The sequence below is a fragment of the Pseudophryne corroboree genome, chromosome 8, assembly GCF_028390025.1.
Source record: "Pseudophryne corroboree isolate aPseCor3 chromosome 8, aPseCor3.hap2, whole genome shotgun sequence".
Classification (NCBI taxonomy): Eukaryota; Metazoa; Chordata; class Amphibia; order Anura; family Myobatrachidae; genus Pseudophryne; species Pseudophryne corroboree.
The window spans coordinates 21,064,976-21,092,273 of NC_086451.1; the positions used below are offsets into that span (position 1 = coordinate 21,064,976).

The 27,298-nt window shown below is 47.8% G+C and overlaps 1 protein-coding gene across 3 annotated transcripts in view; it reads right to left on the reverse strand.

The window, feature by feature from the left end:
* LOC134948181 (uncharacterized) overlaps positions 1 to 27,298 on the reverse strand; it is a 151,456-nt gene that overhangs the window by 72,382 nt on the left and 51,776 nt on the right. For all 3 annotated transcript variants that reach the window (XM_063936009.1, XM_063936008.1, XM_063936010.1), the window contains exons 3-8: positions 23,199 to 23,381; positions 22,905 to 23,081; positions 22,562 to 22,819; positions 22,295 to 22,474; positions 20,127 to 20,303; positions 16,887 to 17,066 (exon numbers count right to left, since the gene is read on the reverse strand). In XM_063936009.1, the coding sequence (XP_063792079.1) occupies positions 16,887 to 17,066; positions 20,127 to 20,303; positions 22,295 to 22,474; positions 22,562 to 22,819; positions 22,905 to 23,081; positions 23,199 to 23,381 (1,155 nt within the window). The remainder of the gene's footprint in view (positions 1 to 16,886; positions 17,067 to 20,126; positions 20,304 to 22,294; positions 22,475 to 22,561; positions 22,820 to 22,904; positions 23,082 to 23,198; positions 23,382 to 27,298) is intronic.

Consider the following 27,298-nt stretch of genomic DNA (forward strand, 5'->3'; position numbering starts at 1 on the left):
CAGCCACACCAATCACACCGTACAACTTGTGATTTGAACCCAGTTAACAGTATGATAACAATGAAGTAGCCTCTAAAAAAGATGGCTCACAACAATAATAACCCGATTTTTTTGTAACAATAACTATGTACAAGTAATGCAGACAATCCGCACTTGGGATGGGCGCCCAGCATCCACTACGGACTATGAGAAATAGATTTATCGGTAAGTAAAATCTTATTTTCTCTAACGTCCTAGTGGATGCTGGGGACTCCGTCAGGACCATGGGGATTATACCAAAGCTCCCAAACGGGCGGGAGAGTGCGGATGACTCTGCAGCACCGAATGAGAGAACTCCAGGTCCTCCTCAGCCAGGGTATCAAATTTGTAGAATTTAGCAAACGTGTTTGCCCCTGACCAAGTAGCTGCTCGGCAAAGTTGTAAAGCCGAGACCCCTCGGGCAGCCGCCCAAGATGAGCCCACCTTCCTTGTGGAATGGGCATTTACAGATTTTGGCTGTGGCAGGCCTGCCACAGAATGTGCAAGCTGAATTGTACTACAAATCCAACGAGCAATAGTCTGCTTAGAAGCAGGAGCACCCAGCTTTTTGGGTGCCTACAATATAAACAGCAAGTCAGACTTTCTGACTCCAGCCATCCTGGAATTATATATATATTTTCAGGGCCCTGACAACGTCTAGCAACTTGGAGTCCTCCAAGTCCCTAGTAGCCGCAGGCACCACAATAGGTTGTTTCAGGTGAAACGCTGACACCACCTTAGGAAGAAACTGGGGACGAGTCCGCAGTTCTGCCCTGTCCGAATGGAAAATCAAATATGGGCTTTTGTAAGACAAAGCCGCCAATTTTTACAATCGCCTGGCCGAGGCCAGGGCCAACAGCATGGTCACTTTCCATGTGAGATATTTCAAATCCACAGATTTGAGTGGTTCAAACCAATATGATTTGAGGAATCCCAACACTACGTTGAGATCCCACGGTGCCACTGGAGGCACACAAGGGCTGTATATGCAATACTCCCTTGACAAACGTCTGGACTTCAGGAACTGAAGCCAATTCTTTCTGGAAGAAAATCTATAGGGCCGAAACTTGAACCTTAATGGACCCCAATTTGAGGTTCATAGACACTCCTGTTTGCAGGAAGTGCAGAAATCGACCTAGTTGAAATTTTTTCGTGGGGCCTTCCTGGCCTCACCCACGCAACATATTTTTACCACATGTGGTGATAACGTTGTGCGGTCACCTCCTTCCTGGCTTTGACCAGGGTAGGTATGACCTCTTTCGGAATGCCTTTTCCCTTAGGATCCGGCGTTCAAACCGCCATGCCGTCAAACGCAGTCGCGGTAAGTCTTGGAACAGACAAGGTCCCTGCTGGAGCAGGTCCTTTCTTAAAGGCCGATGCCACGGTTCCTCTTGGAACAGACATGGTACTTGCTGAAAGCAAATCCCTTCTTAGCTCCCGAGGCCATTAGTCCTCTGTGAGCATCTCTTGAAGTTCCGGTTACCAAGTCCCTCTTGGCCAATCCGGAGCCACGAGTATAGTTCTTACTCCTCTATGTCTTATAATTCTCAATACCTTGGTTATGAGAAGCAGAGGAGGGAACACATACACCGACTGTTACACCCACGGTGTTACCAGGACGTCCACAGCTATCGCCTGAAGGTCTCGTGACCTGGCGCAATACCTGTCCCATTTTTTGTTCGGGCGGGACGCCATCATGTCCACCTTTGGTCTTTCCCAACGGTTCACAATCATGCGGAAAACTTCCCGATGAAGTTCCCACTCTCCCGGGTGGAGGTCGTGCCTGCTGAGGAAGTCTGCTTCCCAGTCGTCCACTCCCGGAATGAACACTGCTGACAGTGCTATCACATGATTTTCCGCCTAGCGAAAAATCCTTGCAGTTTTGCCACTGCCCTCCTGCTTCTTGTGCCGCCCTTTCTGTTTACGTGGGCGACTGCCGTGATGTTATCCCACTGGATCAATACCGGCTGACCTTGAAGCAGAGGTCTTGCTAAGCTTAGAGCATTATAAATTTGCTCTTAGCTCCAGTATATTTATGTGGAGAGAATTCTCCAGACTTGATCACACTCCTTGTGTGACTGCTCCCCAGCCTCTCAGGCTGGCCTCCGTGGTCACGAGCATCCAATCCTGAATGCCGAATCTGCGGCCCTCTAGAAGATGAGCACTCTGTAATCACCACAGGAGAGACACCCTTGTCCTTGGATATAGGGTTATCCGCTGATGCATCTGAAGATGCGATCCGGACCATTTGTCCAGCAGATCCCACTGAAGAGTTCTTGCGTGAAATCTGCCGAATGGAAGTGCTTCGTAATAAGCCACCATTTTTACCAGGACTCTTGTGCAATGATGCACTGACACTTTTCCTGGTTTTAGGAGGATCCCGATTAGCTCGGATAACTCTCTGGCTTTCTCCTCTGGGAGAAACACCTTTTCCTGGACTGTGTCCGGAATCATCCCTAGGACCAGCAGACGTGTCGTCGGAACAACTGCGGTTTTGGAATATTTAGAATCCACCCGTGCTGTCGTAGAACTACTTGAGATAGTGCTACTCCGACCTCCAACTGTTCTCTGGACCTTGTTCTTATCAGGAGGTCGTCCATTTTCTTTGAAGACGAATCCTCCTTTCGGTCATTACCTTGGTAAGGACCCGGGGTGCCTTGGACAATCCAACGGCATCGTCTTGAAACTGATAGTGACAGTTCTGTACCACGAACCTGAGGTACCCTTGGTGAGAAAAAGCAAATTTTGGGACATGGAGGTAAGCATCCCTGATGTCCCGGGACACCATATAGTCCCTTTGTTCTTTGCTATCACTGCTCTGAGTGACTCCATCTGGATTTGAACCCTTGTAAGTGTTCAAATTTTTCAGATTTAGAATAGGTCTCACCTAGCCTTCAGTACCACCATATAGTGTGGAGTAATACCCCTTTCCTTGTTGTCGGAGGGGTAATTTTATTATCACCTGCTGGGAATACAGCTTGTGAATTGTTTTCAATACTGCCTCCCTGTCGGAGGGAGACATTGGTACAGCAGACTACAGGAACCTGCGAGGGGGGAAACCTCTCGACATTCCAATCTGTACCCCTTGGATACTACTTGTAGGATCCAGGGGTCCTGTACGGTCCCAGCGTCATGCTGAGAACTTGGTAGAAGCGGTGGAGGGCTTCTGTTCCTGGGAATGGGCTGCCTGCTGCAGTCTTCTTCCCTTTCCTCTATCCCTGGGCAGATATGACTCTTATAGGGACGAAAGGACTGAGGCTGAAAAGACGGTGTCTTTTTCTGCAGAGATGTGACTTAGGGTAAAAAACGGTGGATTTTCCAGCAGTTGCCCTGGCCACCAGGTCCCATGGACCGACCCCAAATAACTCCTCCCCTTTATACGGCAATACATCTTTGTGCCGTTTGGAATCTGCATCACCTGACCACTGTCGTGTCCATAAACATCTTCTTGCAGATATGGACATCGCATTTACTCTTGATGCCAGAGTGCAAATATCCCTCTGCGCATCTCGCATATATAGAAATGCATCCTTTAAATGCTCTATAGTCAATAAAATACTGTCCCTGTCAAAGGTATCAATATTTTTAGTCAGGGAATCCGACCAAGCCACCTCAGCTCTGCACATCCAGGCTGAGGCGATCGCTGGTCGCAGTATAACACCAGCATGTGTGTGTATACTTTTTAGGATATTTTTCAGCCTCCTATCAGCTGGCTCCTTAAGTACGGCCCTATCCGTAGATGGTACCGCTACTTGTTCTGATAAGCGTGTGAGTGCCTTATTCACCCTGAGGGGTGTTTCCCACCGCGCCTTAACTTCTGGCGGGAAAGGGTATACCGCCAATAATTTTCTATCGGGGGAAACCCACGCATCATCACACACTTCATTTAATTTATCTGATTCAGGAAAAACTACAGGTAGTTTTTTCACCTCACACATAATACCCTTTTTTGTGGTACTTGGAGTATCAGAAATATGTAACACCTCCTTCATTGCCCTTAACGTGTGGCCCTAAAAGAAAATACGTTTGTTTCTTCACCGTCGACACTGAAATCAGTGTCCGTGTCTGGGTCTGTGTCGACCGACTGAGGTAAATGGGCATTTTACAGCCCCTGACAGTGTTTGAGACGCCTGGACAGATACTAATTTGTTCGCCGGCCCTCTCATGTCGTCAACCGGCTTGCAGCGTGTTGACATTGTCACGTAATTTCCATAAATAAGCCATCCATTCCGGTGTCGACTCCCTAGAGAGTGACATCACCATTACAGGCAATTTGCTCCGCCTCCTCACCAATATTTTCCTCATACATGTCGACACACACGTACCGACATACAGCACACACATAGGGAATGCTCTGATAGAGGACAGGACCCACTAGCCCTTTGGGGAGACAGAGGGAGAGTTTGCCAGCACACACCAAAACGCTATAATTATCCAGGGACAACCTTTATATAAGTGTTCCTCCCTTATAGCATTTTAATATATATACATATCGCCAAATCAGTGCCCCCCCTCTCTGTTTTAACCCTGTTTCTGTAGTGCAGTGCAGGGGAGAGCATGGGAGCCTTCCCACCAGCCTTTCTGTGAGGGAAAATGGCGCTGTGTGCTGAGGAGAATAGGCCCCGCCCCCTTTTCGGCGGGCTTCTTCTCCGGAGTTTTAGATATCTGGCAGGGGTTAAATACATCCAGTAGCCTCAAGGGCTATATGTGATGTATTTTTCGCCATACAGGTATTATACATTGCTGCCCAGGGCGCCCCCCTCCAGCGCCCTGCACCCTCCGTGACCGCTGTGTGAAGTGTGCTGACAACAATGGCGCACAGCTGCAGTGCTGTGCGCTACCTGATGAAGACTGAGAGTCTTCTGCCGCCTGGTTCCGGACCTCTTCATCTTCAGCGTCTGCAAGGGGGGTCGGCGGCGCGGCTCCGGGACGAACCCCAGGGCGAGCCCTGTGTTCCGACTCCCTCTGGAGCTATGTCCAGTAGCCTAAGAATCCAATCCATCCTGCACGCAGGTGAGTTGAAAATCTCTCCCCTAAGTCCCTCGATGCAGTGAGCCTGTTGCCAGCAGGACTCACTGAAAATAAAGAACCTAAAAACTTTTTCTAAGTAACTCTTTAAGAGAGCCACCTAGATTGCACCCTTCTCGGCCGGGCACAAAAACCTAACTGAGGCTTGGAGGAGGGTCATAGGGGGAGGAGCCAGTACACACCATGTGATCCTAAAAGCTTGCTTTTGTGCCCTGTCTCCTGCGGAGCCGCTATTCCCCCATGGTCCTGACGGAGTCCCCAGCATCCACTAGGACGTTAGAGAAAGAGATAGGAAAAAATAATAGGATTTTAATACCTACTGGTAAATCCTTTTCTCGTAGTCCGTAGAGGATGCTGGGGTCCATTTAAGTATCATGGAGTATAGACGATTCCGCAGGAGCCTTCGGCACTTTAAGACTTTTCAACAGTGTGAACTGGCTCCTCCCTCTGTGCCCCTCCTCCAGACCTCAGTATAGGAACTGTGCCCGAGGAGACGGACAACTTCGAGAGAAGAATTTACATTAAACTAGTGACGAGATTCACACAAGCTCACACCATACAAAGCATGCCGCCTAACATGGCCTTCAACATAACCCATGCTAACGTGCATGCATAACGCAACAGCTGTGAACATCTTAACACATGAGAACCTGTGTAAAAAGACAAAACGTAATTTGCAGGAAAAATGAGCACTGGGTGGCCGCCCAGCATCCTCTACGGACTACGAGAAAAGGATTTACCGGTAGGTAATTAAAATCCTATTTTCTCTTACGTCCTAGAGGATGCTGGGATCCATTTTAGTACCATGGGGATGTACCAAAGCTCCCAGTACAGGCAGGAAAGTGCTAATGTTCCTGTAGAACTGACTGACCAAACTGAAGGTCGTCAGCAGCCAAGGTGTCAAACCTGTAAAACTTAGCAAACGTGTTTGCCCCTGACCAAGTAGCTGCTCAGCAAATTTGCAACGCAGAGACACCCCGGGCAGCCGCCCAGGAAGAACCCACTTTCCTTGTAGAGTGGGCCTTTACCGAACTCGGTAACGGCAATTCTGCCATGGAATAAGCGTGCTGAATGGTACCTCTGATCCAGCGCGCAATAGTCTGCTTAAAAGCAGGACCCCCAATCTTGTTGGGGTCATAAAGGACAAACAAAGATTCTGTTTTCCTTATCCGAGCCGTTCTTGCAACATAAGTCCTCAACGCTCTGACGACATCCAAAGACTTTGAAACGGCTGAGGTGTCAGAAGCCACTGGCACCACCACAGGTTGGTTGATATGGAAATAAGACACAACTTTGGAAGAAAATGCTGACGCGTCCGCAGTTCAGCTCTATCTTCATGAAAAATCAAATAAGGACTCTTGTGTGACAAAGCCCCTAATTCAGACACTCATCTGCCTGAAGCCAACAGCATGACCACTTTCCAAGTGAGAAACTTCAACTCTACCTCTTGTAGAGGCTCAAACCAATCCGATTTAAGGAACTGCAACACCACATTAAGATCCCATGGCGCCGCAGGAGGCACAAAGGGAGGTTGGATGCGCAGAACCCCCTTCACGAACGTCTGGACCTCAGGAAGGGAAGCCAACTGTTTCTGAAAGAAAATGGACAAGGCCGAAATTTGGACCTTGATAGACCCTAATCTCAAGCCAGCATCCACACCCGCCTGTAGAAATAGGAGAAGACGTCCTAATTTAAACTCCACCGCAGGAGACTTCTTGGATTCACACCAAGATACATATTTTCTCCAAATACGATGGTAATGTTTGGACGTTACCCCTTTCCTGGCCAGAATAAGTGTTGGAATTACTTAATTGGGAATACCCTTACGGGCTAGGATCTGGCGCTCAACAGCCATGCCGTCAAACGCAGCCGCGGTAAGTCTTGATAAACAAACGGCCCCTGCTGAAGCAGGTCCTCGCGAAGAGGAAGAGGCTGAGGATCTTCCAGTAATAACTCCTGAAGATCTGGATACCAAGCCCTCCTTGGCCAGTCTGGAGCAATGAGAATTGTTGTTCTGATGATCTTGAGAACTTTTGGTATTAGTGGAAGTGGAGGGAACAGATACACCGACTGAAACACCCACTGGGTCACCAGTGCATCCACTGCTATTGCTTGTGGGTCTCTCGACCTGGAACAGTATTTCTGAAACTTCTTGTTGAGACGTGATGCCACCATATCTACTTGAGGAACGCCCCAACGATCTGCTACCTCTGCAAAGACTTCTGGGTGGAGGCCCCATTCTCCTGGATGGAGATCGTGTCTGCTGAGGAAGTCTGCTTCCCAGTTGTCCACTCCCGGAATGAAAATTGCCGACAGAGCTTTTGCATGTCTTTCTGCCCAGAGGAGTATCTTTGTCACCTCTGCCATTGCTGCTCTGCTTTTTGTTCCGCCCTGGCGGTTTATGTAAGCTACTGCCGTTACACTGTCTGACTGGATCTGTATGGGACGACCTTGAAGAAGATGTGCCGCTTGATGAAGGCTGCTGTACACAGCTCTCAATTCCAGAATGTTTATGTGAAGGAGTACTTCTTGACTTGACCATCGTCCTTGGAAGCTTTCCCCTTGCGTGACTGCTCCCCAACCGCGGAGGCTTGCATCTGTGGTCACCCGGGTCCAAGTCTGAATCCCGAACCTGCGTCCCTCCAGGATGTGAGAACTTTGAAGCCACCACAAGAGTGAAATACTGGTTTCTGTTGATAGGATTATCCTCCGATGCATGTGTAGGTGCGATCCGGACCACTTGTGCAGTAGGTCCCATTGGAACACCCTGGCTTGGAATCGGCCAAATTGTAGAGCCTCGTAGGCCGCTACCATCTTCCTCAGCAGGCGGATGCACTGATGAATAGATACGCGTGCTGGTTTTAAAACTTGTTTGACCATCCTCTGGATCTCCAGAGCCTTTTCCACCGGTAGGAATACTTTCTGTGCTTCCGTGTCCAATATCATTCCCAGAAATGATAACCTCATTGTGGGTTCCAATTATGATTTTGGAAGGTTTATGATCCAACCGTGCTGTTGAAGCACCGTCAGGGAAAGTGCAATGTTCTGCACTAGTTTCTCCCTGGATCTCGCTTTTATGAGGAGATTGTCCAAGTATGGGATGACTTTGACTCCTTTCTTGCGAAGAAGAACCATCATCTCTGCCATCACCTTGGTGAATATTCTCTGAGCCGTGGAGAGCCCGAAAGGCAATGTTTGGAACTGGTAGTGGCAGTCCTGCACCGCAAAACTCAGGTATGCCTGATGCGGAGGTTAGATGGGAACATGTAAATAAGCATGTTTGATGTCCATCGATACCAGAAATTCCTTTTCCTCCAAGCTGGAGATCACTGCTCTCAGGGATTCCATCTTGAATTTGAACCTTTTCAAATAAAGGTTCAGAGTCTTTAGGTTTAAGATCGGTCTGACCGAGCCATCTAGTTTCGGCACTACAAACAGGCTTGAATAAAACCCTTTTTCCTGTTGTGACACAGGAACTAAGGAAATTACGTTGTCTTGACATAATTTCTGTATTGCGTTCAGCACTTTTGCTCTGTCTTGAACAGAAGCTGGTAAGGCTGATTTGAAAAATCAGCATGGGGGAAGGTCCTGAAATTCCAATTTGTACCCTTGGGATACTATCTGCAATACCCAAGGATCCAGATCTGAGTGAACCCAGGCCTGGCTGAAAGACAGTAGACGTGCCCCCACCCGATCGTACTCCCGCAGGGGAGCCCCAGCGTCATGCTGAGGTTTTAGCAGAAGTAGCTGTTGACTTCTGCTCCTGCGAGCCTGATGGTGTTGTAGATTTTTTACCACTTCCTCAACCTTTTCCTGCGAAGGAGGGGGTACACTTTGCCGTTTTGGACTTGTTGGGTCGAAAGGATTGCATCGTACGAGAATGAAATCCTTTCCTAGTTGGAGCAGCTGCGGAAGGCAGAAATGCTGACTTGCCTGATGTAGTTGTTGAAATCATGGCATCCAGCTTGTCTCCAAAGAGGGCTTCTCCATTGTAAGGAAGCGCCTCAATATTCTTTTTTGATTCCGCATCAGCATTCCATTGGCGGATCCACAGCGCCCTGCGGGCTAAAATCGCCATAGCGGAGGATCTTGAATTCAGCAACCCAATATCCTTCATAGCTTCAACTAAGTAACCTGCAGCATCTTTGATATGGCCGAGAGTTAGGACTATTTCATCCCTGTCAACTGTGTCTATGTTAACAAGGAAGTTGTCAGACCATTTTTCCACAGCGTTACCTACCCACGCACAAGCAATGGTGGGCCTGAGCACCATTCCGTTAGCCGTATATGGATTTTAGGGTTGGTTCTAATTTACGGTCAGCTGGATCTTTTAAGGGGGCTGAACCAGGGGCAGGCAAAACTATTTACTTAGACAGCCGAGAAACTGAGGTGTCTATCATGGGGGGTGTCTCCCATTTGTGCCCGTCTTCCTCAGAGAAAGGGTACGCTACACGTATCCTTCTGGGAAGGGTAAATTTCTTCTCAGGGTTAGCCCAGGATTCTTCAAAGTACGCATTCAAATCCTTTGAAGGAGGAAAAGTCACAACCTGCTTTTTATTTAATTTAAAATAATCCTTTTCCTCTGGGACCAGTGTTGTTTCAGGAAACTGCAACTATCATACATTGTATGCTTTTGGCTAATTTGGGGTCTACCCCTCTCAAATCCCCAGTGTCGACGTCACAGTCGGAATCTGTGTCTGTGTCCCCTTGCATTATCTGGGCCAGAGACCTTTTCTGGGAACTGGATGGGATCCGAGTGGATGATATGGATGGGTCAGAAAACAGTGCATCCTCCACAGACTGCCTCCAATATTTAGTCTGTTGTTCAGACTCAGATAATTTCTTTGCAAGCACTGACATATTCTTTTGCAACATTCTCACCCACTCCGGCTCCTTCTGAGAGGGAAGGGCCACCACATTACCCTCTTGTGCATCTAAAATAAGATTTTACTTACCGATAAATCTATTTCTCGGAGTCCGTAGTGGATGCTGGGGTTCCTGAAAGGACCATGGGGAATAGCGGCTCCGCAGGAGACAGGGCACAAAAAGTAAAGCTTTTTCCGATCAGGTGGTGTGCACTGGCTCCTCCCCCTATGACCCTCCTCCAGACTCCAGTTAGGTACTGTGCCCGGACGAGCGTACACAATAAGGGAGGATTTTGAATCCCGGGTAAGACTCATACCAGCCACACCAATCACACCGTACAACTTGTGATCTAAACCCAGTTAACAGTATGATAACAGCGGAGCCTCTGAAAGATGGCTTCCTTCAACAATAACCCGAATTAGTTAACAATAACTATGTACAATTTATGCAGATAATCCGCACTTGGGATGGGCGCCCAGCATCCACTACGGACTCCGAGAAATAGATTTATCGGTAAGTAAAATCTTATTTTCTCTATCGTCCTAGTGGATGCTGGGGTTCCTGAAAGGACCATGGGGATTATACCAAAGCTCCCAAACGGGCGGGAGAGTGCGGATGACTCTGCAGCACCGAATGAGAGAACTCCAGGTCCTCCTTAGCCAGAGTATCAAATTTGTAAAATTTTACAAACGTGTTCTCCCCTGACCACGTAGCTGCTCGGCAAAGTTGTAATGCCGAGACCCCTCGGGCAGCCGCCCAAGATGAGCCCACCTTCCTTGTGGAGTGGGCCTTTACAGATTTAGGCTGTGGCAGGCCTGCCACAGAATGTGCAAGTTGGATTGTGCTACAGATCCAACGAGCAATCGTCTGCTTAGACGCCGGAGCACCCATCTTGTTGGGTGCATACAATATAAACAACGAGTCAGATTTTCTGACTCCAGCTGTCCTTGCAATATATATTTTTAATGCTCTGACAACGTCCAGTAACTTGGAGTCCTCCAAGTCACTTGTAGCCGCAGGCACTACAATAGGCTGGTTCAGATGAAATGCTGACACCACCTTAGGGAGAAAATGCGGACGAGTCCGCAGTTCTGCCCTGTCCGAATGGAAAATCAGATATGGGCTTTTGTAAGATAAAGCTGCCAATTCTGACACTCTCCTGGCAGAAGCCAGGGCTATAAGCATGGTCACTTTCCATGTGAGATATTTCAAATCCACCTTTTTTAGTGGTTCAAACCAATGAGATTTTAGGAAATCCAAAACCACATTGAGATCCCACGGTGCCACTGGAGGCACCACAGGAGGCTGTATATGCAGCACTCCCTTAACAAAGGTCTGGACTTCAGGGACTGAAGCCAATTCTTTTTGAAAGAAAATCGACAGGGCCGAAATTTGAACCTTAATAGATCCCAATTTGAGACCCATTGACAATCCTGATTGCAGGAAATGTAGGAATCGACCCAGTTGAAATTCCTCCGTCGGAGCACTCCGATCTTCGCACCACGCAACATATTTTCGCCAAATTCGGTGATAATGTTGCACGGTTACTTCCTTCCTTGCTTTAATCAAAGTAGGAATGACTTCTTCCGGCATGCCTTTTTCCTTTAGGATCCGGCGTTCAACCGCCATGCCGTCAAACGCAGCCGCGGTAAGTCTTGAAACAGACAGGGACCCTGCTGAAGCAAGTCCCTCCTTAGAGGTAGAGGCCACGGATCTTCCGTGATCATCTCTTGAAGTTCCGGGTACCAATTCCTTCTTGGCCAATCCGGAACCACTAGTATCGTTCTTACGCCTCTTTGCCGTATAATTCTCAATACTTTTGGTATGAGAGGCAGAGGAGGAAACACATACACCGACTGGTACACCCAAGGCGTTACCAGCGCGTCCACAGCTATTGCCTGCGGATCTCTTGACCTGGCGCAATACCTGTCCAGTTTTTTGTTGAGGCGAGACGCCATCATGTCCACCATTGGTCTTTCCCAACGGGTTACCAGCATGTGGAAGACTTCTGGATGAAGTCCCCACTCTCCCGGGTGAAGATCGTGTCTGCTGAGGAAGTCTGCTTCCCAGTTGTCCACTCCCGGGATGAACACTGCTGACAGTGCTATCACATGATTCTCTGCCCAGCGAAGAATCCTTGCAGCTTCTGCCATTGCACTCCTGCTTCTTGTGCCGCCCTGTCTGTTCACATGGGCGACTGCCGTGATGTTGTCCGACTGGATCAACACCGGTTTTCCCTGAAGCAGAGGTTCTGCCTGGCTTAGAGCATTGTATATTGCTCTTAGTTCCAGAATGTTTATGTGAAGAGACGTTTCCAGGCTCGTCCATACTCCCTGGAAGTTTCTTCCTTGTGTGACTGCTCCCCAGCCTCTCAGGCTGGCGTCCGTGGTCACCAGGATCCAATCCTGTATGCCGAATCTGCGGCCCTCCAATAGATGAGCACTCTGCAACCACCACAGAAGAGACACCCTTGTCCTTGGAGACAGGGTTATCCGCAGGTGCATCTGAAGATGCGACCCTGACCATTTGTTCAACAGATCCCTTTGGAAAATTCTTGCGTGGAATCTGCCGAATGGAATTGCTTCGTAAGAAGCCACCATTTTTCCCAGGACTCTTGTGCATTGATGTACAGACACCTTTCCTGGTTTTAGGAGGTTCCTGACAAGCTCGGATAACTCCTTGGCTTTTTCCTCCGGGAGAAAAACCTTTTTCTGAACCGTGTCCAGAATCATCCCTAGGAACAGCAGACGAGTTGTCGGCATTAACTGGGATTTTGGAATATTCAGAATCCACCCGTGCTGTTTTAGCACTTCCTGAGACAGTGCTAATCCCATCTCTAGCTGTTCTCTGGACCTCGCCCTTATTAGGAGATCGTCCAAGTATGGGATAATTAATACGCCTTTTCTTCGAAGAAGAATCATCATCTCGGCCATTACCTTTGTAAAGATCCGAGGTGCCGTGGACAATCCGAACGGCAGCGTCTGAAACTGATAGTGACAGTTTTGTACAACGAACCTGAGGTACCCCTGGTGTGAGGGGTAAATTGGAACGTGGAGATACGCATCCTTGATGTCCAAGGATACCATAAAGTCCCCCTCTTCCAGGTTCGCTATCACTGCTCTGAGTGACTCCATTTTGAACTTGAACTTCTTTATGTACAGGTTCAAGGACTTCAGATTTAGAATAGGCCTTACCGAGCCATCCGGCTTCGGTACCACAAAAAGAGTGGAATAATACCCCTTCCCTTGTTGCAGAAGAGGTACCTTGACTATCACCTGCTGAGAGTACAGCTTGTGAATGGCTTCCAACACCGTCTCCCTTTCGGAGGGGGACGTTGGTAAAGCAGACTTCAGGAAACGGCGAGGTGGATCTGTCTCTAATTCCAACCTGTATCCCTGAGATATTATCTGCAGGATCCAGGGATCTACTTGCGAGTGAGCCCACTGCGCGCTGTAATTTTTGAGACGACCCCCCACGGTCCCCGAGTCCGCTTGAGAAGCCCCAGCGTCATGTTGAGGCTTTTGTAGAAGCCGGGGAGGGCTTCTGATCCTGGGAAGGAGCTGCGTGTTGCTGTCTCTTCCCTCGACCTTTGCCTCGTGGCAGATATGAATAGCCCTTTGCTCTCTTATTTTTAAAGGAACGAAAGGGCTGCGGTTGAAAAGTCGGTGCCTTTTTCTGTTGGGGAGTGACTTGAGGTAGAAAGGTGGATTTCCCGGCTGTAGCCGTGGCCACCAAATCTGATAGACCGACTCCAAATAACTCCTCCCCTTTATACGGCAAAACTTCCATATGCCGTTTTGAATCCGCATCGCCTGTCCACTGTCGCGTCCATAAAGCTCTTCTGGCCGAAATGGACATAGCACTTACCCGTGATGCCAGTGTGCATATATCCCTCTGTGCATCACGCATATAAAGAAATGCATCCTTTATTTGTTCTAACGACAGTAAAATATTGTCCCTGTCCAGGGTATCAATATTTTCAATCAGGGATTCTGACCAAACTACCCCCGCACTGCCCATCCAGGCAGTCGCTACAGCTGGTCGTAGTATAACACCTGCATGTGTGTATATACTTTTTTGGATATTTTCCATTCTCCTATCTGATGGATCTTTAAGTGCGGCCGTCTCAGGAGAGGGTAACGCCACTTGTTTAGATAAGCGTGTTAGCGCCTTGTCCACCCTAGGAGGTGTTTCCCAGCGCTCCCTAACCTCTGGCGGGAAAGGGTATAATGCCAATAATTTCTTTGAAATTATCAGCTTTTTATCAGGGGCAACCCACGCTTCATTACACACGTCATTTAGTTCTTCTGATTCAGGAAAAACTATAGGTAGTTTTTTCATACCCCACATAATACCCTGTTTAGTGGTACCTGTAGTATCAGCTAAATGTAACGCCTCCTTCATTGCCAAAATCATATAACGTGTGGCCCTACTGGAAAATACGGTTGATTCGTCACCGTCACCACTGGAGTCATCGCCTGTGTCTGGGTCTGTGTCGACCGACTGAGGCAAAGGGCGTTTCACAGCCCCTGACGGTGTTTGAGTCGCCTGGACAGGCACTAATTGATTGTCCGGCCGTCTCATGTCGTCAAACGACTGCTTTAGCGTGTTGACACTATCCCGTAGTTCCATAAATAAAGGCATCCATTCTGGTGTCGACTCCCTAGGGGGTGACATCCTCATATTTGGCAATTGCTCCGCCTCCACACCAATATCGTCCTCATACATGTCGACACACACGTACCGACACACAGCAGACACACAGGGAATGCTCCTAACGAAGACAGGACCCACTAGCCCTTTGGGGAGACAGAGGGAGAGTTTGCCAGCACACACCAAAAGCGCTATATATATATCAGGGATAGCCTTATAATAAGTGCTCCCTTATAGCTGCTTTGTTATATCAAAATATCGCCATAAATGTGCCCCCCCCTCTCTGTTTTACCCTGTTTCTGTAGTGCAGTGCAGGGGAGAGACTTGGGAGCCGTCCTGACCAGCGGAGCTGTGAGAGGAAATGGCGCCGTGTGCTGAGGAGATAGGCCCCGCCCCTTTTCCGGCGGGCTCGTCTCCCGCTATTTAGAAAATTTAGGCAGGGGTTAAATATCTCCATATAGCCTCTAGGGCTATATGTGAGGTATTTTTAGCCTTTATAGGTACTCATTTGCCACCCAGGGCGCCCCCCTCCCAGCGCCCTGCACCCTCAGTGACTGCCGTGTGAAGTGTGCTGAGAGGAAAATGGCGCACAGCTGCAGTGCTGTGCGCTACCTTTAGAAGACTGCAGGAGTCTTCAGCCGCCGATTCTGGACCTCTTCTGATTTCAGCATCTGCAAGGGGGCCGGCGGCGTGGCTCCGGTGACCATCCAGGCTGTACCTGTGATCGTCCCTCTGGAGCTTGATGTCCAGTAGCCAAGAAACCAATCCATCCTGCACGCAGGTGAGTTGACTCCTTCTCCCCTCAGTCCCTCGCTGCAGTGATCCTGTTGCCAGCAGGAATCACTGTAAAATAAAAAACCTAGCTAAACTTTCTCTAAGCAGCTCTTTAGGAGAGCCACCTAGATTGCACCCTTCTCGGCCGGGCACAAAAATCTGGAGGAGGGTCATAGGGGGAGGAGCCAGTGCACACCACCTGATCGGAAAAAGCTTTACTTTTTGTGCCCTGTCTCCTGCGGAGCCGCTATTCCCCATGGTCCTTTCAGGAACCCCAGCATCCACTAGGACGATAGAGAAAATGGGTTTTTCCTGGGAAGAACCCTCCCCAATGTCTGACATGTTACACACTTGTACACACACACACCCCTAACCCTCCCCAATGTCTGACATGTTACACACTTGTACACACACACACCCCTATCACACAGGGGAGCTATTGGGGACAGACCCACACTAAAGTCTGTCAGAAAGACACAGAGGGATCTGCCAGTCCACACACTGTGCCTTATTGTGAATATATATTACCCACTTACAGCGCATATACCAATAATAGGCCCACAGACCTAATTATAATGAACATTCTCTGCCCCTTCTATAACACCCTATACTTGTATCAGCGTTGTCATGAGGAGAAACAGCGTTCAGGAGCTTCACACTGGAGTTTCTGCAGGAGAAAATGGCTCCCAGTGAGTGTTCTGGCAAGTCTGAGGAGAAGCCCCGCCCTTCAGCCTCAGCAATGTAATATTTATACTGGCTGGGGAAGGCACATCAGCGGCTGTACATGTAGGTACCCTTTTTGCCAGTGAGAGTAAGGTTTTAAAACATGCTCTGCACCCTTGTGCTGAGAGACATGGCGCGCAGCGTGCGCATGTACCTGTATGCCGCCAACGATGACTGGAGGATCCCCTCTCTGCAGAACTAACCAGCCTTCTGGCTCTGTTAAGGGGTGGCGGCAGTGCTGTGGGAGTGAACGCTGGCCAGGCCTGGGCTGTGTTCAGTACCCTTCAGGAGCTAATGGTGTCCTGTCAGCGGAAGCAGAACCATTAACTAATTGAGAAGTTGGTTCCTACTTCCCCCCACTAAGTCCCACGAAGCAGGGAAGCTGTTGCCAGCAGCTTCCCTGTAAAATAAAAAAAACCTAAGAAAGTCTTTTTCCAGAAAAGCTTTGTAAAGCTCCACTAGTGTGCATCCAGTCTCCCGGGCACATTTTCTAAACTGAGGTCTGGGGGAGGGGCATAGAGGGAGGAGCCAGTTCACACTGATGAAAAGTCTTAAAGTGCAAAAGGCTCCTGCGGAACCGTCTATACCCCATAGTATTTTCTAAACTGAGGTCTGGGGGAGGGGCATAGAGGGAGGAGCCAGTTCACACTGATGAAAAGTCTTAAAGTGCAAAAGGCTCCTGCGGAACCGTCTATACCCCACAGTACTAAAATGGACCCCAGCATCCTCTAGGACGTAAGAGAAATATAGAAAATTCTGAAGGGTTCACAAACTTTCAAGCACAACTGTATATACATACACACATACAGGGAATGTATGGATACCTTTCATAATGTCAGACTTTGAGAGCTTCTCACGCAAGCTGGATGCTGAGGGAAGACTTTCCTTGGTAACACGTTTCCTGATCGCACCAAGCAAAGCCTGGTCTCCCCGTACTTTCCCTTCTCTATCTGACATGCGTTCCGGAGACTCGCAGTTATTGTCCATTTTTCCCTCCAAACAGTCTATAAGAGAAAGGTAATAATAGTCAGTGAAACATATATACTCAGTGCCAGTCTCTCCCACCGCCAGCCAGCGCGCCTGCCCGGTGTCTGGAGTTCCACTTCTGGTTGAGGCAGTGACGTCACACCAGAAGTGGCATCAGTTGGGCCCGGCCGCTGGTGTAGTTATGGGAATCGGCAACCACTAAGGTTTACATGGTAGCTCACTCCTCATATAGAGGAAATACGCTAAACAGGAAAACATGTACTGTACAAAATTCTGTGCATATCACATAAATATGAACCACAATCGCAACATATCGTAAGCAAACATAGTGTAGAAATGAATGTGCATACAACATATACACTTAAACACAAATCCAATCTTAAATATTATATCAGTGCAATAGGGAAAAAAACAACTACTGTACTATTAGTATAAATGAAGTGTTAGCATTATTACAATAAAATCCATGAAAAACTGTGTGAAAAACAGCTATAAGGCGCTAATGTAGCTCAAGTTACTCAATAATAAACATATTAACAATCCTCTAGCTCAGCGGTTCCCAACCTTTTTTCTCTCCCGTACCCCTTGAATAGGCTTTTCATTTAGGAGTATCCCCTCGTCTCATAAATCCCCATCTATCCGTCCACGCCAGAAAAGACGCTTATTCACATTACGCCACACAGTGCGGACGCTTATTCACATTACCCCACACAGTAGTACCCCACACATTGTCAGAATCAATTTATTCCTCCAGTACTGCTCCTTTATTTTATATTATAATATATATAGGATGAAAGAATGAACAACTATTTATTTCACAGAGACAGCCACCACTCATATCTCCTCAGAGCTGAGGCTGCCACGGCTTCCTCACTCAGTCACTCACCACCAGTCCTCTCACTGCCACGTGCAGAGCATTCAGTGTGTGGCGTCAGGGCAAGGGAGCGTGGCTGATGAATTGGAGAGCAAAGTAGATTATGGGAGGAGAGGGGGTGTACATAGACAATGTGTGCACATTATGAGGAGGGGATGGAAACGCGCAGCCAACAGGGCTGTGAGCCGCGAGTACCGAGTTGCTGGTGTGAGACTGCCTGTGCAGAGGTGATCTTACATGCATCAGGTATATTGTGGAATGCGTCCCTCTGCTTGGGTTGAGCCTCCTTGGGAGAGAGGAAAGGGGAAGCATGTGCAACACATGCCGGGTCCGGCCGGTGCCAACACCAGTGCTCAAGCAGAGATGAAAGGAGCGGGGCGGTGAGAGGAGGGGAGGGGCTTCCGTCATCTCCTCCGGCTGTGCCACTTCCTGCTCCTTCATCCAGCCGCGGCTGTGTCTTCTGGCGTCCTTCTAGAGCGACAGCACATGCGCCGGGAGGGACGCTGAAGACTTCCGCCATTACCGGCAGTGTTTGCAAGTACCCCTGACCAGTCCACTGCATACCCCGCGGGTACGCGTACCGTGGCTTGGGAACCGCTCCTCTAGCTCAGCTGGTGAACCTCCATCCATAAACATGCTAACCTAGCAGTCCAAGAAAAATTATTTCTAATGGGTGCTTATGGTATTTAGTATGGCCATTTAGCGACTACCTAAAACAGGGGTGGCCAAACAGTCGATCGCGATCGACTGGTCGATCACGGACATGCGACTAGTCGATCGCGACCCGCCGCCCATCCACACGAGGCGAGGAGAGCGCAGCACGCGCCTCTCCTGACTGCCGCCCTGCCCCTTAGTCTGGTCTCCGGCAGTGACGGCGGAGTGTATAGCTCAAATCAGGTGCCGGTTCGTTAGCCAATCAGAGCTCGTGGACCGGCGCCTGATTTGAGATATACACGCTGCCGTCACTGCCGGAGACCAGACTGAGGGGCAGGGCGGCAGGCAGGAGAGGCGCGCACTGCGCTCTCCACACAGCAGCAAAACGGTGAGCAGCACTATAGGGGCATATCTGGCACTGTGGGGGCATATCTATATCTGGCACTGTGGGGGCATATCTAGCACTGTGGGCACATGGCACTGTGTGGGCATATCTGTATCTGGCACTGTGGGGTCATATGTAGCACTGTGGGGGCATATCTAGCACTGTGGGGGCATATCTGGCACTGTGGGCACATGGCACTCTGGGGGCATATCTGTATCTGGCACTGTGGAGTCATATGTGGCACTATGGGGGCATATCTAGCACTGTGGGCACATGGCACTGTGGGGGCATATCTGTATCTGGCACTGTGGGGGCATATCTAGCACTGTGGGGGCATATCTGGCACTGTGGGGTCATATTTGGCACTGTGGGCACATGGCACTCTGGGGACATATCTGTATCTGGCACTGTGGGGTCATATGTGGCACTATGGGGGCATATCTGTATCTGGCACTGTGGGTGCATATCTAGCACTGTGGGCACATGGCACTGTGGGGGCATATCTGTATCTGGCACTGTGGGGGCATATCTAGCACTGTGGGGGCATATCTGGCACTGTGTGCACATGGCACTCTGGGGACATATCTGTATCTGGCACTGTGGGGGCATATGTGTATGTGGCACTGAGGGGGCATAACTGGCACTGTGGGGGCATAACTGGCACTGTGGGGCATATCTGTATCTGGCACTGTGGGGGCATATGTGTTTGAGGTTTTTACCTGTGGGGGCCAATGTGTTATTTCGTACGACAGTCATTACACCCTGTGCAGCAAGGCTACGTCCCTTTTTGTTATGCCACGCCCCCTTTGGGGTGGGTGGGTGCGCTATTATCCCACCTAGGTAGATCACAAAAGCTTTTCAGCTTTCAAAGTAGATCACCGACTCCAACAGTCTGCCCACCCCTGACCTAAAACAAACAACAAACTGCCCCTATTCTGTATAAACAAACGTCTTGACTAATATCTGATCTGGCTAAGTCTGATGGTACAGTAAATGTATGTATGCCCTTAGCACTAGCATCTAATAAACCAAGAGGAACCAAAACTTACAGAAAGCAGGTCAAACTTAAAGACTCATTCAGGCCCCTAGTACTGACCGTGTTCAAAGTAAAATATACAGACACAGGTTTAGCTGGTGAGGAGCATACAGGGAAAGTCCTGATACCTTCTGCATGTCCAGACTTTGAGTGTTTCTCATGCAAGCTGGTTACTGAGGGAAGATCTCTGGTAAAATGTTCCTTGGTAGCAGCATGCAAAGACTGGTCTCCCCGTACTTTCCCTTCTCTAACTGACCAGCGTTCCGGAGATTCACAGCTATGGCCCATTTTTCCCGACAAAGATTCTATACGAGAAAGGTAATAATGGTCAGTGACTATATAAATTTTATATACATTAATTAGAGAGAGAGAACTGTGCAAACGTTTTAAGCAGGTGTGGAAAATATGCTTCAAAGTAAAAAGGCTTTCAAAAATAGAAGTGATAATGGTTTATTTCTATCAATGAACAAAATGCAAAGTGAATTAAGAGAGGAGATCTAAACCAAATCAATATTTGTTGTGACCACCTTTTGCCTTCAAAACCTCAATTCCTCTAGGTGCACTTGCACACAGTTTGGGAAGGAACTCGGCAGGGAGGTTGTTCCAAACAACTTGGAGAACCACAGACAGACTCGATGATGTTGAGATCAAGGCTCTATGGGGGCCATATCATCACTTCCAGGACTCCTTGTTCTTCTTTATGCTGAGGATAGTTCTTAATGACATTAGCTGTATGTTTACAAAACAGAAAAGGTCCCAGATATGGCGCAAAAGCACAATTTCTCCTATTGAGTATGACATTTACTTTTTCAATGAAATCCTTTTCTTTAAAATTGACTCCAGACTTTTTGAACTGTGATCTCACAATGTACTCCTCTCAAGAAAAGATAAATATGATCGTGCAATATAGTCTTAAACATGGAACAGATTTTATTTATACATCACACTCACAATAAAATAAAAAAAAAGACAAGTATATCACCACAAATGTGATTAATTGTCTCTCCGTCACAACCAGTCTACACTGTCTGGATATTCCCGGAATACACGTTCCAGTCTGTATTGGGTGCAGGTGTCAGGAGCAGTCCCCAAACAGTTCATCAGGCCACCAGATGCTTAACGAATTTCGGAACTCCGTCCTTCGTCAGAAGCATGGTGGCTTAACAGAAAATCTCTATATTTATACCATCCATAATTGATAGCCCACTCTTAAAGTGGAGCTTCCATTTACGGCATCGACCAGGAGTGACCTCACGGGTTCGCGACCCACCCGGAAGTGACGCGGCCGGAAGTGATCTAACGGCTCTGCGCCACATCCGGAGGAAACGCGGCCAAAGGTCATCCCGCGGCTTCACCAAACGGCCAGAAATGACGAATCACGGCGCATAGATCATTTCCGGTCGCTTGCGTTCCACCTTATGATTGTAATTTTAACCAGAATAATAATATCCAACAGGAGAGTTTAAATCTTAATTTACATTTGAACTCGCCACTTGGATATTATTATTTCTGGTGAGGTCACTCCCGGCCGAAGCCGGGAAATGGAAGGGTGGGCTATCAATTATGGATGATATAAATATAGAGACTTTCTGTTAAGCCACCATGCTTCTGACGAAGGACGGAGTTCTAAAACGCGTTAAGCATCTGGTGGCCTGATGAACTGTTTGGGGACTGCTCCTGAGACCTGCACCTAATACAGACTGGTGGAACGTGTATTCAGGGAATATCCAGATGGCGTGGACTGGTTGTGACGGAGAGAAGTACCACATTAATCACATATGCTGGTCTTTTTTATTTTATTGTGAGTGTGATGTATAAATAAAATCTGTTCCATTTTTAAGACTATATTGCACGATCATGTTTCCCTTCTCTTGAGAAGAGTACATCGTGAGATCACAGTGCAAAAAGTCTGGAGTCAATTTTAAAGAAAAGGATTTTATTGAAAAAGTAAGCATCATACTCTATACTTCATAGGAGAAATTGTTCTTTTGCGCCATATCTGAGACCTTTTCTGTTTGTATGCTAGTTATTTAAGGAGATCTGTGGAGCCTCTTTTAGTCACAGAGGCAGCATAGGAATTTGTTTTGCGCATTTGAAATTCAATTTTTTTGAAAATTGTATTAGCTGTATGTTTGGCGGTCGTTGTCATGCTGCAGAATACATTTGGTACCAATCAGACGCCTTCCTGATGATATTGTATGATGGATAAGTACCTGCCTGGGACTGACTGTGTTCAAAGCAAAATATACAGACACAGGTTTAGCTGGTGAGGAGCATACAGGTAAAGTCCTGATACCTTCTGCATGTCCAGACTTTGAGTGTTTCTCATGCAAGTTGTTTACTGAGGGAAGGTCTTCTCTAGGAACATGTTCCTTGGTAGCACCATGCAAAGCCTGTGCTCCATCTGCTTTCCCTTCTCTATCTGACACACATTCTGAAGGCTCATAGTTATCGTCCATTTTTACAGACAAACATTCTACAAGAAAAAGGTAATAAATGGTTAGTAACATATATGTGTGTGCGTGTTTAGCAGGCGAGGTGCCTACAGAGAAAGTCTTGATACCTTTCACATCTTCAGACTTTGAGAGTTTCTCACACAAGCTGGACACTGGGGGAAGATCTTCATTGATAACATATTTCTTGATAACACGTTTCCTGATAACACAGTTCTTGATGACACGGTTCTCGACAACACGTTTCTTGATAACACGAATCTTAAAAGGACGGTTCTGCAAAGCCTGTGCTCCATCTACTTTCCCTTCTCTTTCTGGCACATTTTCTGGAGACTCATAGCTGTTGTCCAAGTGTCCCGACAAACATTCTATAAGAAAAAGGTAATAATGGTCAGTGACTATGTATACACACACGTTTAGTTGGTGAGGAGTCTACAGGGAAAGTACTAATACCATTCACATCTTCGGTCTTTGAGAGTTTCTCACACAAGCTGGTTACTGAAGGAAGCTCTTTGACTGCATGTTCCTCAAAAGCACCATGCAAAGCCCGTGCTCCATGTAATTTCCCTGCTTTCTCTGACACACGTCTTGGAGATTGGCAACTTTTATCCAATTGTCCCCACAAACATTCTAGAAAAAGAAAAGTAAAAATGGTCAAGAGTACCACACACACACACACACACACACACACACACACACACACACACACACACACACACACACACACTTTAGGGAAAGTCCCGATACCTTTTGCATGCCCAGACTCATATAAACTGGCTATGGTGAGAAGACCTTTCTTTATTGCACGTTCCCTAGTGCCACGTTCGTCAATGACATCATGCAAAGTCTGTGCTGCATCTACCTTCTCTGCCCTCTCTGACACACGTCCTGGAGATTGATAACTTTTGTCTGGTTGTCCCCACAAACATTCTAGAAAATAGTAAAAATGGTCATTAACTACTATATACAGATGAAACTCAAGAGAATTAAAATATCGTGCAAAAGTTCATTTATTTCAGTAATTCAACTTAAAAAGGTGAAACTAATATATTATAAAGACTCATTACATGCAAAGTGAGATATTTCAAGCCTTTATTGGTTATAATTTTGATGATTGTGGCTAACAGTTTAAGAAAATCCCAAATCTCAGAAAAAGGGAATATTACTTAAAATCATAAAAAAAAAAAAAGGAGAGTTATGGTAGATATGGTAGACTTACCATAGTTAACTCTTTCTGCGAGGTACACTGGGTTCCACAGGGAAACATCGGGTGTAGAGTGGATCTTTATCCAGAGGCACCAACAGGCTAAAGCTTTAGGCTGTCCCAGGATGCATTGGAGCCTCCTCTATATAACCTCGCCTCCAGGCACTGTGAGCTCAGTTTTGTTAACCAGTCCAATGCAGTAGCAGGTAAAAGAGAAGGCAGATGTTAGTCTATAGAACCACGTTCTCACGAAATGAGAAGGGACCAGCGGCTAATGTTATACAAACCCATAGAAGCTAGGTGCATCAGGGTGGGCGCCCTGTGGAACCCAGTGTACCTCGCAGAAAGAATTAACCATGGTAAGTCTACCATAACTCTCCTTTTCTGCAGCGGGGTACACTGTGTTCCACAGGGAAACATCGGGGATGTCCTAAAGCAGTTCCTCAAGGGAGGGGACACACCTTAGCGGGTATGAGAACCCGGTGTCCAAAGGAAGCATCTTGGGAGGTTGAAGTATCAAAGGCATAGAACCTAACGAACGCGTTCGCGTTCACTGAGGACCATGTAGCCACCTTGCACAACTATTCTGCGGACGCGCCACGGCGGGCCGCCCAAGAAGGTCCAACAGACCGAGCAGAATGGGCTTTAATAGCAACAGGAGCTGAAAATCCATCCCGCGTATAGGCTTGCGCAATCACCTTTCTTATCCATCTGGCCTAGGTTTGCTTATTCGCAGGCCAGCCACGTTTATGGAAACCGAACAGTACAAAAAGGGTATCTGACCTACTGATAGAGGCAGTCCTCTCCACATATATACGAGAGCCCTTACCACATCCAAAGACCGCTCCTTGGAGGACAAATCAGAAGAGATGAAGGCCGGGACCACAATCTCTTGGTTAAGATGAAAAGAGGACACCACCTTAGGTAAATAACCGATACGAGTTCATAGAACTGCCCGGTCACGATGAAATATCAGAAAGGGTGGGCGACAGGATAAAGCGCCTTACTCCGACACCCCCCTAGCAGAGGCAATAGCCAGTAAAAACAGGACCTTGGCCATGAGCCATTTAAGGTCCACCGACTCGAGGTTCAAATGGAGACTCTTGTAGGGCATTCAGGAAAACAGACAGATCCCATGAAGCCACAGGAGGGACATAGGGAGGCTGAATCCGTAAAACACTCCAAGTGAAAGTATGAACGTCAGGTATAGACGCAATCTTTCTCTGAAACCACACCGACAAGGCTGATATGTGAACCTTGAGGGAGGCCAGGCGAAGGCCTAAGTCCAGGCCTTGTTGTAGAAAAGGCAGAATTCTGGAAGTTCTGAATCTGTATGCATCATAATTCTTATCAGCACACCAGGTGAAGCAAGAATTCCAGACCCTATAATAAATCCGGGAAGATGCCGGCTTGCAACAGTTTGAATAACCGCCTCAGAGAATCCTTTGGCCCTCAGGAGTGAAGCTTCAAGAGCCACGCCGTCAAAGCCAGTCTGGCCAGGTCCAGATAGAGACAAGGGCCCTGTACGAGGAGGTCTAGGCGTTGAGGAAGTAGAAGAGGACACTCTGTCGATAGACCCTGCAGGTCTGAGAACCAATGCCAACTGGGCCACGCTGGAGCTTGAACTTCCTCAGAACTCTGGGCAGGAGTGACACTGGAGGGAACACATAGGGCAGTCGAAAATTCCATGGAATGGCTAGTGCGTCCATAAACGCTGCTTCAGGATCCCTTGTTCTTGCTTCGAAGACCGGAACCTTGTGTTTGTGTCGAGACGCCATCAGGTCTACATCTGGTAGGCACCATCTGTCCACTAGGATTTGAAAGACTTCCGGATGAAGACTCCACTCTCCAGCGCGCATGTCCTGGCAACTGAGGAAGTCCGCTTACCAGTTTAGGACGCCTGGAATGAACACTGCCGATATTGCTGGCAGATGGCGTTCCGCCCAACGAAGGATTTTTTACACTTCCAACATTGCCATTCGGCTTCGAGTGCCGCCTTGATGATTGATGTATGCCACCGTGGTGGTGTTGTCTGACCGTACTTGAACAGGCCTGTTCTGTTTTTTCACTCCTCACACATACAGCAGTAGCTGCTCCTACCTTTTTAACTCTTTATTTGTATCACTCTTGCGGTGCCCTGGGGTTGCCTGGCTGCGTGGCTTTGGGGTGTCCTGCCCCCCGGACCTGAACCCCTGTAGTTAGTGTTAGGGACTTACCCAATGAGAGGCTACCTTGGTGCGGTGTGTAAGCTCACAGCACTGGCCAGGATTATGCCAAATGCCTCTGGCTATTACAGGTTGAGCAAGAGTTAGTGCAGCTCCAGGATGTTTATCGGGACGAGTGATTACTCCTTGGTTTGGCGACCTTGGAAAGAGTGTTGCTCCAAAACCGCACCTAATCCCCGCAGACTGGCATCTGTCGTTAGCAGGACCCAGTCGGGGAATCAGAAGGGACGGCCCCTGCTCAATTGCTGGTCCTGTAGCCACCAGGTCAGCGACAGACGAACCTCTGGAGTCAAAGTGATCATGTGAGAACTGATCCGATAAGGTAGGCCGTCCCACTTAGAAAGGCTCTGCAGAAGGGGCAGGAATGAAATTGAGCGTACTCTACCATGTCGAATGCAGACACCATCAGGCCAAGTACTTGCATCGCCGAGTGTATCGACACTTGGGGGCGACAAAGGAAGCATCGTATCCTGTCCTAAAGCTTCAGGACCTTCTCTGGAGACAAGAACAGACGTTGACTGTGTGTCCAGGATTGACCCCAAGTGCACCATGCTCTGAGCTGGGACCAGCGTATTTCTTCCAGTTGATGAGCCACCCATGGACTTGTAGGAAGCTTACCGTCAGTTGCAGATCACTAAGGAGGATATCGTGGGAGTTTGCTAGGATCAGCAAGTCGTCCAGATACGGCAGGATCCGTACTCCCTGGTGACGGTGTCGAAGTCAAAAATATTACATAAAGAGAACATACAAACTACACACATATGAGTCGCTATACTTGCAAATACGCGAAGCGAGCACAGCAATATATGGTAACACACGCATTTACACGGACATGCCACAGAGATGGATTCGACACTTATTTCATACAGTACATAACTATCAAGCGCCAGACATCATAATGATTTAAAATTATATATAATGAAGTAATGTCATGTATGTGTATTATTTGAACGAAACAAGATAAACCTGTCATGTTTACTATTGAAGCAACCAGATTGATGTGTAGATTAATTTGATGCTTGTTGTGAAGTTGTGGGACATTGCAGCGGATAATTATGATTAAATGTATAAAAGCTAAAATCACTCTTATTAGGACAGTGGACAGGAAGCTCAGGCCAGCCCCCTTGGACTCCCCAAGGCTGAACCTGTTCAGCATATACAAAGAGACTAGTGACTCATCATGAGTCCCCTCCCCCAGAAACTAGATAACACACTGCGGACCACACAGGAGGTTAGTTCCTGTTTTGGTCTCAGAGGAAGATGGAGTCCCAGCATTACTTTACAGATAGAGAGAGTGATATGGAAAGACAAATTTATATAACTTAAGGATAATGGTATTGTATGCTGGCATGTAACTGTATGTATTAACTGCTTACTGTGTGAGTTGTAATCATGTAATTATAGGTATACCGTACATT